The 16,047-nt window shown below is 43.2% G+C and overlaps 2 protein-coding genes across 3 annotated transcripts in view; one reads left to right on the top strand and one right to left on the bottom strand.

Annotated features, from left to right (window-relative positions):
* The window catches only part of LOC309663964 (uncharacterized protein), an 88,158-nt gene that overhangs the window by 36,944 nt on the left and 35,167 nt on the right, over positions 1-16,047 (bottom strand). The gene's annotated exons all lie outside the window — the stretch shown is intronic.
* SEC61B (SEC61 translocon subunit beta) lies at positions 55-8,637 on the top strand. The gene is made up of 4 exons (XM_082468807.1): positions 55-198; positions 396-493; positions 5,390-5,491; positions 8,355-8,637. Exons 1-4 carry the CDS (start codon positions 196-198, stop codon positions 8,440-8,442), a joined length of 291 nt encoding a protein of 96 aa, XP_082324933.1. The 5' UTR covers positions 55-195; the 3' UTR covers positions 8,443-8,637.

Below are 16,047 nucleotides of genomic sequence, written 5' to 3'. Positions count from 1 at the left end.
CCATACAGCAGCTCACCAGGTCTCCTCTTGCAAAATTCCTACAGGCATATCATAGGACAGCCCAGGCGTCCCTGGAGTCAGCGAGGACCCTGCCAGCAGGTCTGGGGGCGGGACCTGAGTCACTCCCTCCGGCCGCCGGGCTCCACCGCTTCCCCGCCGTCCACTTCAGCTTCCTGCCACCTTCCTGTCTTCAGCATGGTTTGTGGCCCCAGCCGTCCCTCCTTGTCCCGGCTTCTCCCAGGCACCGAGATTCCTGCCTTACGCTTTGTCCTGCTTCCGCGGCTCCCTTGTTTTCCCCAGCCCCCCGTGCATGTCCCGGTCTCGGCCGTCAGAGCCTGGGGTCTAGGGGCCGGCCGGCGGCGCTCACCAGTCTCTGTCCTTGTCTCCCTCTACAGCCTGGTCCGACCCCCAGTGGCACTAACGTGGGCTCCTCAGGGCGCTCTCCCAGCAAAGCAGTGGCCGCCCGGGCGGCGGGATCCACAGTCCGGCAGAGGTAAGGATCCTACGACCCTCTCGGCTGTGGGCTCCGAGGGATAGGGCCCAAGAATTCGTTGGTCCTGAGAAGGAGATCCTGGGATGTTAAGATTTATAAGGGCAAAACGAGCTGCCTGTGATGTGGCCGTAGGGGTAATTAAAGACTTCTTGGTCTTCTGGGTCTTGAGAGGGAGGCAATATTTTCTTCGCATTGCTCAGCTTTGAGTACCACTCTTGAAAAAGGAAAGTTAAAGTGGAGTAAGGTCATAGACAGCATTAAGAAAACCGACGTCATTAAACTGGTGTCTTTAGACCTGAGCTCTCCACTCACATTTCTATCTGGAAGTCCCGTACACACTCGGTCTAACATGACTCGTCTAATGCGCAGCTCAGTCTTTCCTTTCACCTCAGCTCCCGCCCCCAATTATATCTCCCTATGTCCATAAAGCACTGCTGTAAACTCGTTCACCCAAAGCCAGAACTTCAGCGTCATCTTGGATTTTTTTAATGCTGTCTTTATCCAGTACGTTTATATTGTACATGAAGAACTTCTCATCCATTCTTTCCTTCTCCATTTCTACTGCCTCAGTTTAGCCCTCAGTTTCTCACATCTAGAGAATTTTCTACGTTAACTCGCCTCCTCTCCAGATCATTTCCACTCTAATGCATCTTCTGCTCTGATTCTGGCACACTGCTGGTTAGTTTCTTGTTGCTGAACTTAAACATGGTGGGGAGGGGGAGAGGGTTACCAAGGCTCTTGGTGGTGGGTCCCCCCCCCCCCCCCCCCCCCCCCGCCTAATCGCTTCTCTTCTCTCTCCTGTGATCCAGCAACAGTGAGCTTATTACTGTTTTCTGAACTCATTAGACACCCCCACCCCCACCTCTCCGGCCATTTGTGTATATTCTCCAAGACTAGGCTCAGGGGTTATTTCCTCTTGAGGCCTTGCCTGACTCCAAAGGCAGCAGTAGCTACTAGTCTTCTCTTTTACTCCCAGGCATTTTGTTCATACCCTTCTAATAGCATTTCTGTTTCCATGTTTATCTCCTTCATTAGACTTTGACAAAAACTGCCCATCAGCTCTATCCTACCATAAGGCTGACACAATAAATGATGAGTGAGGGAAGGAATCAAGCTACCCTGTAATCTTGGGATTTTTTTGAAGGAACCAGTGGGGGTTTTATCTAGAGAGGAAAAGACCTTGAAGAGATACACGAAAACTATTCTCAGGGATGTGAAGAGGGATGAGACTTCTCTTGTTGGCTACAGTAGGTAAATCTAAAACTGATGATTTGAACTTAGATGAGACAGATTTCATCTTAGAGCAAAAAAAATTCCAGTAGAACTATGAGAAATGCTAAGATGACCCTGAATGATTCTGAGTTCCCTGTCATCAAGATGTTCAAGGTAAGGCTGGGATGGACCAGCTGGAAAGTGTGTCAGGCTGTGGTGTAAGTTATTTGGGCTTGGGGTGCTGTCTTGTTCCCACCCTGGATTTCAAAGATTCTTTGTGCTGGAATGGAAAACCTGTCCTGTAGGTACAGTTTCTTGGGGAGTGGGTCTAGTTAAGGAGAATTGGTAACACTGTGGCAGAGAAGTTTAGCCATCTGAAAACTCTTAAAAAAAAGAGAGATCATGTGTTTATCAAATAAATGAAATAACTATTTACTTAATAAATAAAATTGAAATAACTGCTGCACAAGTGAAATGGAGACACAAACATTTGAGGACAGATGCAGCTTATCAAGTTGGGGGTGTTGATGTCATCTTTTAGAATTCACTACTGCTGGGGCCAGTGTAACTCAACAGACCATGGCTGTATGTACTGAGAGACCCTACAGAGTTCCCTTCTAGAATCTTGGTACTCTTCTAAGTGTTACTTCATGAGTATAATGTAATAGGTATTGACTGTTCAAGAATATATTCCCTCTTTGTGAGTCTGTAAGAAAAAGTTGAAGCTAACAGTTAATAATAGTGCTGTGGATTATGTAGTCCACAGATTTGCATTCTGTCTCCATGTTCAATGAGGTAATAGAAGTAGAACCTTGAGAAGTAACTATGGGATTTAAGGTAAGGCCAGGGTTGGCGTCCTTGCTCTGTTACTACAGTATAAAAGGAAGTTGCTAGGATGAAAAGGAGCAATAACACATTGTAAACTGTAAAGCCTTAAAATGCTGCAGTGTTCAGGATTTTTTTTTTTTGAATTTTTTTTTTAATACAGCGGGTTCTTATTAGTTATCTGTTTTATACATATCAGTGTATATAGGTCAATCCCAGTGTCCCAGTTCATCCCCCCCACCCCCCATGCTTTCCCCCTTTGGTGTCCGTATGTTTGTTTTCTACTTCTGTGTCTCTATTTCTGCCTTGCAGACTGGCTCATCTGCACCATTTTTCTAGATTCCACATATATGCATTAATATACAGTATTTGTTTTTCTCTTTCTGACTTCACTCTGTATGACAGTCTCTAGTGTTCAGGATTAATGGGAATCAGGCACAGTAAGGTGATGGACTAGCTGGGGTATTAAGGAAGTCATCAAATAGTTATTGAGGGTACATGCCAGGCACTGTTCCAGTCATGAGGCTGTATCTGTGGACAAGCTAGTCAGGGTTTGACCTCATGAACCTTATATTCCAATGTAAGAGACCATAAACAAGGCAAATAAATAGATAATTTCAGGCAGTAAGGCCAAGAAGAAAAATAAAGTTGTATGGAGACTAGAGGGTGGGTGAGGATAGGGTGTTCAGAGTAGGTGACAGGTGAGTAGAGACCTAAAAGAGACAAGGGAGCAAATTATGCAATGGTCTGGGGAGGAATAGGCTTCCTAGACAAGAGGAATAGTTAAGTGTAAAGACTCTGAGATGGGAATGAGCTTGGCTTCTTTGAGGAACAGCCAGAAGACCACCATGTTAGAACAAAGTGTGTTAAAGGTTGGTTATGAAAACCATTGCGTTAGGGTATAGGAAGAGGGAGGCAGTTACACAGTGGCCAGAAAGAAAGGGTAAAATAGACCCCAAAAAGAAATTTAGGAGATTAAAATGGGCTCTGTTAACTTCTACCTAGCTTCCCAGTAGGGGGGATGGGAGGTATTTTGAGTACATTTTTGGTATTTCTAGGTGCCCTGAATCCTCTGCTATGTCCCGTGTGCCAGCAGATGTAAGAAATCTTCAAAGAGCACAGACTGATTCCTTGGGGGCTCCTGAAGACTTTGAAGACAGGAACTGGAGTTGGGTGGGTGTGGGAATAGTAGAAAGTACCTGGGTCCTAGTCTTGGCTCAGCCGATGACTTATTATGTCCACACTGGGTTTATCATCTAGCTCAAGTTCCTTTTTATGAACGAGGAAAATTTCACGTACCTACTCCACCAATTAGATGATGTGTATCTGTGTGTGAAAGCTCTTGTAAGTGTATGAATTACTCTGTAAATCCCTGTACAGTTTACAATCAGTTTTCTTATAGAAACATACAGATGGAGTTAGAAGTTCCCAGGTGACCATGTAGCCCATAATTAATGTGTCTGAAATGTAATCTTTTTAGTACAGTACATCGAAATCATCGTTTGACACTAATTGTTTTTAGATTGCTAGCATGAACACAGCTCTTTTTGCTGGAGCCCACACTGGAACCAGGACTCCACTCTCCCACTCCATGCAGCAGGGCAAGCTCCCTGAGCTCTAGACCAGTGCTTCTTGCATTCAGAGTGTGGAATAAAGTCTGGTAGGGTGAGGTGGGGATTAGGAACCAGAGTTGGGAGGCAAGAAGAGATGGTGGGGATAGGGTATTCACTTTTGGTTTCTCCCTGTATGCCCGTCTTTTTTCAAAAATCCAGAACCAGCAGTCCACGGATAACTGGAATGGGATTTTGAGGGAGGGTGTGTTGGGATTTGGTTAATGGCGAGGGGTGGTGATGGGACAGGGCTTTCTCTCTCTCTTCCTTTCCCCTTCCCTAGAATTTCTGAGTTGGTGATAAATGGGCTGAAGAATGTTTCTTCTGACCTGTCTCAAACTTACTTATTTTTACGTGGTACCAGTTTCGCACTGAGGGGCGATGAGAAGTGGGATTGGAGGAGTGCTGTGTGGGAGAATAGCTGTTGGGGAGGGATTCCCAGTGACTGAGGAGAGGAGGGAAAGGATTCCCTGGCTTCCTTCCTGGTCAGCGGCATTAGTGCTGTTCGCTGCTTCTGTGTGCCAGGGCTGCCTGCACCACACAGCTCACTTCACAAGCCTTGATCCCCTTGTGAGGGACAAGTTCTGGTTGGGTGTTTCCTGTGTTTTTTCACGTCCTACCTCTGTCCAAGATCTACAGTCAGTATATCAAAATAGTGAAAACAGATTGTAAAATAATTTTTCATAAAATATATACTCTGTTTTGACACTTGGATTACAATTACAACTTATGTTTTTTGTCTTTTTTGTAGAAAATACAGTAATTTTAAAACATTTTAAAGTAGTCATTTAAAAATCAGATAATATGGATTCAGGGTATTTTTAAGCAGGAGTTTTTTACTTGACTTCACAAAAATACATGTGAAGTGAAACTGAAGTGCATTGTCCAAATGCGGTGCCCATATGTGTGAGCAAGTGGATGGGCTCAAGTCAGAACTGGGTCCACAGCCGCACGTGGCTGCCTGCTGGCTATGTGGCACTTTGCCTAACCTTTTATGAGCCTCATTTTCCTCATTTATAAAATGGAGATGGTAACTACTTCTCTGGGTTACTGTATGCATCAGTGTATGGCGGGTACTCAGTTCTCAGTGCTTATGATCAGTGGAGTAAAAGCAAGCAAAAGCAAGGAGGTATTAGCAAAGAAAAAGTTAATTTTTTGGTTCTTTACCAGTGTAATGGTAGCATATGTTATAATGCTCTGATAAGGGTTTCCAAGAAAATGCCATTTGTAACATTTTTTCTCTCAACAGGAAAAATGCCAGCTGCGGAACGAGGAGCGCAGGCCGCACGACCTCAGCAGGCACTGGGGGGATGTGGCGATTCTACACAGAAGATTCACCGGGGCTCAAAGTGTAAGTCCTGGGAGCAGACCTTGTGCTTCTGTCCAGAATCACAGAGCCCTTTGGCAGCACTCTCTCTTTGCCACCAGTGGTGTTTGCTTTGATGAGATTTGTAATACACAGCAGCTTCCTTTGTGCCAGGTGGGCGGGGTTTGGTTTGTCCATATAGCAGCCAATTAGTTTAGGGCCTGGAGTGACATCTGTTCATGGTTTGAGTGAAAGCAAGGGAACATCTTCATGTAGCTCTGTCAGAATAAATGATGGGAATAGAGAGAACTGGAGGGAAAATGGTTTAATTAGGTGAAATTGCTCTTCATTTGGTGTTCTTGTCCGACACTGAGAAACAGGAGTAACCATTTGAATAGGAGCTAGGTGATTTGTCAAAGCTCTCCTGGAGGCATAAGCTGATATTATTGCAGTCTAATGGGAGTTTCTGCATTAGGCTGTGTTACCAAAAGTTCTTTGGCCTCCTTGCCGTTGGTGGGTGGTGACTGGACCCCTATCACTTCCCAAGTTCTAGGCCTGGGAATGCTCATTAGGTGATGGGATATGGGCATCTGGGGGAACCCCTGTTCCCATGCCTCACCTCGCTTTCTGGTACTGTGAAACCTAATCCCACAGGTTTCTGACCAGGTAGGCTCCAGGACACCACTGCTTACAGCTGTTTCCTGACTGAATCCAGTGGATGAGGAATTGGAAAAATGACAGCAGCTCTCATTCGTATAGCACCTCAGGTTCAGAAGTTCAGATTCAGAGAGGCAAAGCTACTTGTCAAAGACAAACAGCCAGCAAGAGCTGGAACCAGATATTCTGGGACTGTTAAATTCCATGCTCTTTCCATTCTGCCTGTTTGGTAACAGAGACAAAATCAGATTTATTTGGATTAGTTTAATTAACTTTTGACCACTAGCTTGACTTAGATCACAAATTTAATTTAGAAAGACTTCCCTAGAATTCTTGAGGTTTTGTTTTATTTATTTATTTACTTATTTATTTCCCTGTTATGACGAAGACTTACAAGGTGAGAATGTATTTCAGGAAGTAATTCTTGGGGTTGGGGATGTGTGAGTTGGCAGCGTTTTGGTCCTTGTTAGAGGTAATTCTTCTGAGTATTTCAGAGACAAATTTTGAAGCCCCTTGCTCTTCAGGGTATCCAGGGGACAACATTTTAAACCCTTATCGAGGTGGTGAAACAACTGTCCTCTTGTGGGTGAATCTGGCTTGTTCGCTTTGGGCTGTTGTGCAGCCAGGCTTGCTTGGTGCTGTTGTGAGTCCTAGGAATCGACAGAAGCTATTCCTTTGCAGTGTCATAAACCACAGTCTCATCATACCAGAGAGAGAGGTTTATGGTGAAAGGACACAGTTGGGAAATTGTATCCTCAAATCCACATCTTGGAGCAGTCAGGTACCATCTTGGAGCTTGCTGTTGGCTCTTCCTGGGAGTTAGAATTCTTTTTCAGGTTGATAATAGTAGCATTTCCTGAGAGCTTACTAGAAGCCTGCACCGTGTATGTGTTAATATATTTACTACCTCAGCAACCCTATGAGAGAGGTGCTGTGATTATCCCCACTTTACAGATGAGGAAAATGATGTTTGGAGCAGGTGAGTCACAGGGCCACAGTCACAGCTTGTGAGGGACAGAGTTGGTTTCCAGACTCCAGCGCTTGGACTCTAAGCACGGCACTCTCAGCTTTATGGCTGATGTTACCTAACGGCGCTGTAAAGTAAGGCAGTGTGATCCAGTGCATCGTGATGACGATCTCTTCCTAGGTACTTTTAAGTGTGTTTACTCCCATAATTGTACACATTTGGAAGAACACACTAGTGCAGCAAGGACTTGGATCTCCGTGCACTGATTGTCGTCCACTAGTGGACTCTTGCTACCTGCTGCTCCGCTGGGTTACTCTACTGCCCTAATTATAGACTCCTGGGCTCTTTTCCTGTGTCCACCCCCAGGTGTATCTGGGAGGTGAAGGGACATCTTGAATTCTTCAAAACTGTTGTTGGCAAGAAGAGTCAAAAAGACGAGGCCTTTGACTGACATCAGCATTGACAGGTTGTGTAAAATCAAGGAGTTCTACCTTTAAGAAACCCGTGTACTAATTCTCAACCTGGAAAGCATTTGATGTAGGGAAGGGCTGATGAGTAAAATCTACTTCCTTTCTACAGTAAACTAAATATAAATCAAACTTAATTAATGTTGCCTAGAATGTTTGCTCCCGTAAATATGGGAACCTTAAAGCAGTAAAATGAGCACTATGTGTGGAAGCAGAAAACCTGAGTTCAGATCCCTCCTTTCCATTCTGGCTCTGTGTTCTTAGGCTCTGTGTTCTTATTTCATAAGATTAATATTTGTTTCGCCTGTGTCTTCAGTTTGTTAATCATATGGGATCATATATTTGAAAATGCTTCATAACTTATAATGTGATATTCATCTTTGTTATGCCTAGTTTATTGTAGTTAGACGATGAAGGTTGTCTTTAAATATTAATTTGAAATAATAGTTTGGTAATTGGATCATTTGCACTTAAAGAGTTTGGGGAATTTTTAAAATTACTTTTTATTATGGAGAATATCAAATGCACCAAATTAAAGAGACTAGTGTCTCTAAGACATTAGATCCTTTTTTTGTATATATTTTAGTATGTTTCATTAAAAGATAAGGATTCCTTCTTTCTAAATAACCACAATGCTGTCACCACAACCTCAAACTATCCACAGTAATAATTTTTGGAATATTTTTAAATGATGTAAATAATATTCTTCTGTGGATCTTAGGTGCTTTCCCCTCCCTTTTCCCCTAGGCAGCCTTTAATATTACAAATATAATAATGTATTATTACTGAAACTAAGCCTGCCTTTTCTTATTTCCAGTGGCCCTGTTCCAGTATTGGTTATGAGTCTTCTGTTCATCGCTTCTGTATTTATGTTGCACATTTGGGGCAAGTACACTCGTTCATAGATTCGGCTACATCCATCTGTCTGTCATGTGAAGAAGAAAGGAAAAAAACCCAACATATCTTGGACCAAAAGCATAGTGATTTTCTGTTCATGAGAAAGAAATTTTCTGTAAGCTTACTGTTTTACAGGGAACTTAATGAAAACTGATTTTAAGGAATCATTTTTTTCCTATGGCTAATAAACTTTTTAATTCATATACCAAGTCTCATTGCTTATGCCTGGCTGCTAGGGCCCTTAGTCTCTCTGCCTTTAGATTTACAAGTAAATATGTAGAAAGCGTTTTGTGGAGATTGTTTTTTTGGTTGGATTGACAGTTTCTTATATGACCATGTAGTCATTCAAATGCACGATACTGTCAGTGGCCCTGGCTTGTTTTCTTCTAGGTATCTCTGTCTTGGTCACTGTTATTTTGGGTGTTCTGTGGTTTTCAAGGAGTGTGCCTATGACTCCATCAGGCAGATCTGTGTTCAAAGGCAGCTGGTACCCAGCAGAATCGTCATAGAAATCATCCAGAAATCTTGGATGAAATGTTTGCTCATTCTGTTCTTTGTCTCTAAAACCATACATAATATTTTTGCCTCTTCTTTCTATCAGTTCTTAATTCTGTGGGTGTAGATGAGGGGTTTCAATCTATTTATCACTTGTTGCTAAACCCCTTTTGAAAGAATTCATTTGATAAATTGGATTTCTTATATAAAATTTTGTTTTCATTTTGAAAATTAAAGACCTTAATAATCAGTGTGAGATACCATTTCTAAACTGAGTTGATATAATTCCAACCAAAAATAAAAATTTTTGAAGTTTCACTTAGCTTATGCTGCCTTCTGGATATGAGCATTCACTTTCTGGTAGACCATAGGAAATACCAAGAATAGCTCAAAGGTGTGCACTCCAGGAGTCTAGGACTCTAAGCCACAATTTCTAAAGATTGAGATCCATGTAAAACGCTCTAGTTGTCCAGCAGAATCACAAAATGATGAAGAGGTGTATTAGTTTAAAAAATCAATAATTTGGAAAACATCTTTCTCTAAGCCTATTAAAAAAAATTCTAGAACAGTTTCATAAGTGTTTTTCTTAAATCCTGGCTGAAAAGTAATTTTAGGTCCAAAGTGCCAAATTTAAGTGGTGAAAGTATGTATCTTTAAAAATGATTTCCTAGGGCAATATATGGGTGAGTGTGCTCTTGTAAATCCTAACAGATGGCAAATTATTGGGGAAAAAAATGATGCAAAACTGGTTCCCTTTGATCTTGGGAATTGATTATTGCATGAAATAAGTATCTTCATTTTGAAAGTCAGAGGAAAAAGTCAATTTCATTTGGAAGAAATTAAAGATGATAGTATCTATAACGGAATTTTTTTTTTTCTGATATATATTTTTTTTCATGTTGACAATACTAATAACAGTTAAAAGTTACACATTTAATTTGGGAAAGAAATCTGCTCCTCTGCCGGGAGGGGGGTCTGTTTTTCTTTGGGGGAGAAGCTGAAGCCACCTGGGGGAGCTATTTGGTTGTAAGGGGTGCACTCTCTTCACTGCACAGTGCTGCTGTTAGCCTCCTCTGCTTAGCAGTGGTCTCTAGTGGACTGACTGCTGAAAGTCACTGACTTTTCTGAGCTAGTGGTTTAGGAGAAAATGCTAGTTTTCAGTGGCAGAGCAAGATGCTTCATTCAGCAGAAGGAAAATTGGGGGTTGGGCATAAAAATGTACAACATTTATTATGTAGCTGTTTTTGGCTCTGATGAGACAATGCTAATACCATAGCTGAGAGTCTTAGTGTTCAAGCTGTTCCTTTTTCCTCTCTTTTTCTTTTTTTCCAATTTTTAAAAATTGTGGTAAAATACACATAACATAAAAAGTACCACATTGGCAGTTTTTAAACTGTGCAAGTCAGTGGTATTGAATACATTCAGATTTTTGTGCAGCCATCACCACTGTCCATCTCCAGAACTCTTTTTCATCTTGCAAAACTGAAACTCTAAGCCCAGTAAATAATAACTCTACTCCCCCTCCCCCTTCCCCTCAGCCCCTGGCAACCACCATTCTACTTTCTGTCTCTATGAATTTGACTTTCTAAGTACCTCATATGAGTGGAATCATATAATATTTTTCCTTTTGTGACTGACTCATTCCACTTAGCATAATGTCCTCAAGATTCATCTACATTTTAGCATATGTCAGAATTTCCTTCCTTTTTAAGGCTGAATAATATTCCACTTATGTATATATCACATTTTATGTTCCTTTCTTTTTAAATAGGGATTCCTAGACTGTTGTTTCTTGAGTCCTAGGGGATCATGAGCCATTTATAGTAATTTCAAAAACTTAACAAATTAGACCTTGACCTGCATTGAGGCTACCTTGGCCCAAAGAATCCTCAAGCTCCCTTGACTATGGGCTAAAATCTAGCCATTACTGAATGGACACAGCCAGCACATGCTGAATAGAAGCTCTAAGTGATTAAAACTGGGAAAGTGAATTACATTATAACTGCAATTTGAGCTGAGCCTTTTAAGTCACCGGGGAACAACCATATTGGGGAAAGCGCCCAAGAGTCCCTGAGGCTAGTGAGGGATGGAAAGACTAAGATCTCTGGGCCCAACAGTGCCTTGAACACATTCCAGTAAAAGAGTAGACGAGAAAAGATCTATCCCTGGGAGAGGCGAAACACGTTATATACCTTCTGTTTTCACACCTGTCCTAGTCTAGACTCCACTTTTTTTTCCAGGTGCTTATGTCCTCATAGGAAGAATTGAAAAAAACCTTCTGAAATGCAAATGTTGGCATCAAGTTAAAATGGATGAAAATGTCTACAAAGCTGGCTTCATTCAACAGGAAATACTGTACAGTATGTGGTGTTCCTATGCACAGGAACTCCAGAGCTGCACTGCCCCTCCCCTCAAGTGCTGCAGGAGGAGGGTTCTGGGCAGGACCAAGTTTGTTTGACTCTACTAGAAGGTCTAAACTTACTGCGCTTACGACCCCATCTTCCAGGCTTGGAAGTGTTTCTGACCTGGGTTCAGCTGCTGCCCTGCCATTTACCAGTTGTGGGATCATGGGTGTCTCACCTCTGTTTTTTGGGTCTCATTTTCCTTAGCTGTAAATGACTATAGATATGATAATTCCCACCAAACAGGAAGACTGAATGAGAAGAAAGATCCAAGAGTTGCTTTGTTAATTAGCTAACAGTTAACACATGCTTATTCTCAGTAATTTTGGAGATGTAGGTTTCTTATTAAATCAACAACCTAATGAGGAATTTACTATTTGCCCCATTTTACACAAGAGGAAACTGAAGTTTAAACCACTCAGCTTGTAAGTGGAAGGGCTGGGATTTAACTCCAGATCTCTGACTTACCCACTGCAGTCACATAGATAGGATTATTAAGTATTTGGGTTGAGGGCCAGGGAAGGGTATCACAACAATAGAGCTTGCACACAGAGCTTTAAATATAACACAATTCCAAGAAAGCGCCACCATTTGGTGTACTCCAGGCATTACATAGTTTCAGTTTGAGGTTTTGGCTCTGCAGAAGGAATTGGTTTCTCTATTTCAGTCCTGAGCTTTGTTCAGTCTATGGAACTCTTGTGTTTGTAGAGAAAGTGTAGTTGTTTATTCATTCAACAAACACTGATTACTGTGTGATACGCCTTTCTACTGGGGTTTTAGAAATGCCCTGGTGAGGTGACTCATGCTCAGAAGGCTAGGCATTTGGGTGTTCGGATCCTAGTCCCACTCGGGGCTGCCAGGGCTACAAGTCCTACGTAACTGTGATTGTGGAGACACCAGGCAGGGACACCCTCAAGGGCCCCTCAGCTACTGGCGAAATCAGTAGTTGGGACCACAGAGTAAGAACCAGTATGCTCATGGTGTGTGGGCAACGGTGCCAGGGATTGCAAAACTGGAGCTACCTTCCAGGAAATCTATACTGCATGGCCACTTGTATAACAGAGGAAGACCGGGAAACCCTGGGATACTCTAGCTGGAAGGGCTGAGACTTGACTGACTGTGTTCTCCCCATTGTACAACAGAGTTCTGGGGCCCCAGAGAGGAGGGGCTTGCCCAAGATGGTGCAGCAAGTCTGTAGTAGAGCAGAGGCCAGAACCAGGCTTCCTGTTTCCAGGCCATGGCTCCACCTCCGAACTGCACTCTGAGCCCTATTTGGGGCCTCTGCATAAGCCAGCAGACATCTCTGGAGGCTAGACTCTGGAACGAGGTAAACCAAGTGGTGGGCTTTGCTCAGTGGGCAATGTTAATCAAAGGGAGAGGAGTAAAAGCAGCAAGGTTAGCTAGTAAAAATAATATGAATAATGTTAGTAAATTTAGGAGAAAGTCAACAAGTTCATAAGACTTGACGGAGAGACAAAATAGGGAGAAGCAGCCAGTAGAACTGCACTGTTTTGCATTCTTGTGACCACAAATGTTAGGTGAGCCAAGAACACAGCGAGATTGACCAACTAGGGTTAAAGTAAAGGCTAAACTTTTAAATACTATTCCTGGCCGCTCTGGCAACTAGGTCTCCTTCCCATGCTAAAGATAAAATACAACATGCAAATTAACTAAATAGAAATCACAGGTGTAGTCACACACAGTCTAGATCACTCCATTTGGGTAAAGGGCTGGAAGTTTGTATCTCACAAAGCAAATGAAGACACGAGAAGAACTTGAATTACACGTAAGAGGGTTAAATTAGCCCTGCCAAGTACTTGTCTTTCTCCCTATCGACGCTGGTCATAGGCGATGCAGGTGGTAAATCCTGTTCTTGCCTGCCCCTATGGTCTCAAGCTGTTCTAATAGACAGTAGTTGCTGGGAAGAAAACGGAAGCTCATTCTCCCAGGGCCCTGTCTAAACTGGTTTGGGCTGTAGACTTTAAACAGGGGCTCTCAAAGTTCAGCACGCACTGAATTCCCTCGGGGGCATCTGCTTCAGCTCCAGGGCAGATCTGGCTAGCCCCGGACTGGGCGTCCCGGCTCTCTAAAACACGAGGCACACGGTGGGGTTTATTCCAGGCCCATCGCAGGTACAAGTGTGTTAATTTTGTCCCCCTTTCTCTTTGAATCTTTAACTATGGTGCTATTTGTCCTGCAGTCTCTGCACTGCATCTGGGGAAATCCACCTGCCTTGGGTGGCTTTGCGTTTTGTGTATTTGTGACCTGGTGGTACGCACGGTCAGCTGGCAGTGGAGTGGAAGGCCCCGAGAGCCTGCAGAGTCCTGGTTCTCCCTTCAGTTCTCTTTGACTCAAGGCAGTACCTCTTTTCAGAGAGCATGTGCTGCCTGAATGAGCAAAACAAACTCTTGTCAGACTTCCTTTTGCGGTAGCCTTGCTGCACTGAAACCTTCAGTCAGCTCCAGGAGGCAATAAAAACATGAAAGGTGCTGCAAGTCTTTCATGACTGTGCTGGCAGGGATTCCCTTACTGGGTGGGCCATTAGATACTGGCTTGGCACTCCCCCACGTCTGTCCATCCGGATGGTGTAAAAGGCTCTAGCCGGCACATGTCCCACTGTGGGAGAGCTGTCGGGTCCACCACACTTGCGAACACTTCCATGAGACATAAGCGATGGTGGGAGGGGCCAGCAAACATTTGTAGTGATGTGTGCGTATCCTTTGCACTTCTTGTTGGTGCGTTTAGTAAACCGAAATTAAAGCAAATTTAGGTGAGTGGTGAGCTGTCACTCTCACCGATCTCTGAAGCTGGTGCAGGCTTGGTGGTCTGACCTTGCTCACTGCTCTTCCTCTTTTCCTCCTTCCCATTCCCCTCCTCCTCCTTTTCTTTTCGTTTTCTTTTCTCCTCTTCCCTTGACCCTCCCCTTCCCTTCTACCCTCCCATTACTCTCTTCTGTTCCACACAGCTCGAATATTCCTGGGCTATTGTTTGTACAAATACAATAAAGTGTGCAAAGAAACACAATCCTCCAATGAAAGTTATTTAAAAGTAATTCTGGTTTTCACTTACATTTTCCCAAGTTGCTATGGGTTGAATTGTGTGCTCCAAAATTTATGTATTGAAGTCCTAACCCCTAATACCTCAGGATGTGACCTCATTTGGAGATGAGGTCTTTACAGAGGTAATTAAGTTAAACTGAGACATTAGCATGGTCCCTAATCTGATATGAACTGCATCCTTCTAAGAAGGAGAAGTTTGGACACAGGCAGCCATACAGGGAGAACACCTCGTGAACTTGAGGACATCCATCTACAAGCCAAGGAGAGAGGCCTGGAACAGGTTCTTTCCCTCACAGCCTTCAGACGGAACCAAACCTGTCAGCACCTCGACTTTGGACTTCTAGCCTCCAGAACTGTGAGACAATATGTTTCTATCATTTAAGCTACCCTGTTTGTGGTATTTGTTATGGCAGCCCTAGCAAACCAATACATACTAAAGGGGAAGCCAGTCTGTAATTCTCAGCGATGTTTTTAACCACCACCCTCCCTCCTGTCTTCCTAGTTCTCTCACATCTGCAGCAGCTGTGGAACCTCTTGATCTCTAAACTCCAGAAACCCTTCCCCACCACTAGCTTGAATGACTTCTATTTTTCTAACACCTCTCCTGCAGAGCAAGAAATCAGCAAACTTTGATTCATTGCTCTGGTAACTTAACCTTGAGAAAGGTGGTGCCCCAAATTGGAAACACAAGCATTCTGGGTCACTGGAAGTGGATAGCCTTAATGTAAATGTAAATATGGCCTATTTCATGCACAAGGTGAGCACAATTTCTATTTGGATTGTTTAGTCCAGAGACTTGTTTATGTCATGGTGAACTGAGAAAACCCCAGTGTTCTGACTCAAGACCAAGAAGACCTTGGTTGGTGGTAAATTCTTGGCAGGGAATTTGGTAGTGATCAGAGCTTGTTTAGCAGAGTGGATGGCATTCATACAGTAAGCATAAGCCTGGACCAGTGAAGGCCTGGCACACCCAGCCAGGATTTGAGGGTATATACAGCAGCTTGGTGTCCAGATTCAAGTTTTCACTTATGTGTATTATCCTTGCATTCCTAGAATGAGCTCCACTCTGTCACTGTGATGAAAAGAGTTAACATAGCAGGCCGAACACAGCTATTTTTAGAGAGGTCAGGTTTCAAGGTTGGCCCCTGGCTGGTGGTCTGCAGACCTGGCATTTAAGGCTGATTGATGATGTGATTTCTCCTGTACCCGAGCTTTCCTTCTGAGAGTCTGGAATTTTGGTAGTTGTGCCTAGGCAACCACTGCCAATAAAATCTTTGGGCACTGTGTCTTTAACGGGCTTTCTGGGCAGAAACATCGCACACATGGTTGCATTCTTCACTGCTAGAGAAAGGATCATGCTTGATGTGTCCCTCACAGGAGGGAAAGAGTATAGGAAGCCTGCATGGATTTCTCCAGAACTCACCTGTGTCTTTTTCCTTCCATGATCCTATTTTGTATCCTTTCACTGTAATAAACCTTAGCCGTGCTGTGAGTACAACTATGTGCCGAGTCCTGTGAGTCATTCTAGAAAATCAACGAACATGCGGGTGGTCTTGGGGAATCCCTGAAAGAGTCACGGTGTTTTACTTTTTAATGTGTTGTTGGGTTGTGTTTGCTAATATTTTATGTTTTCTTTATTGATATTGTTCAGTTCAAC

Source organism: Balaenoptera physalus, assembly GCF_965194825.1.
Source record: "Balaenoptera physalus genome assembly, chromosome: 7".
NCBI lineage: Eukaryota > Metazoa > Chordata > Mammalia > Artiodactyla > Balaenopteridae > Balaenoptera > Balaenoptera physalus.
This window is presented reverse-complemented; position numbering and strand designations above follow the sequence as displayed.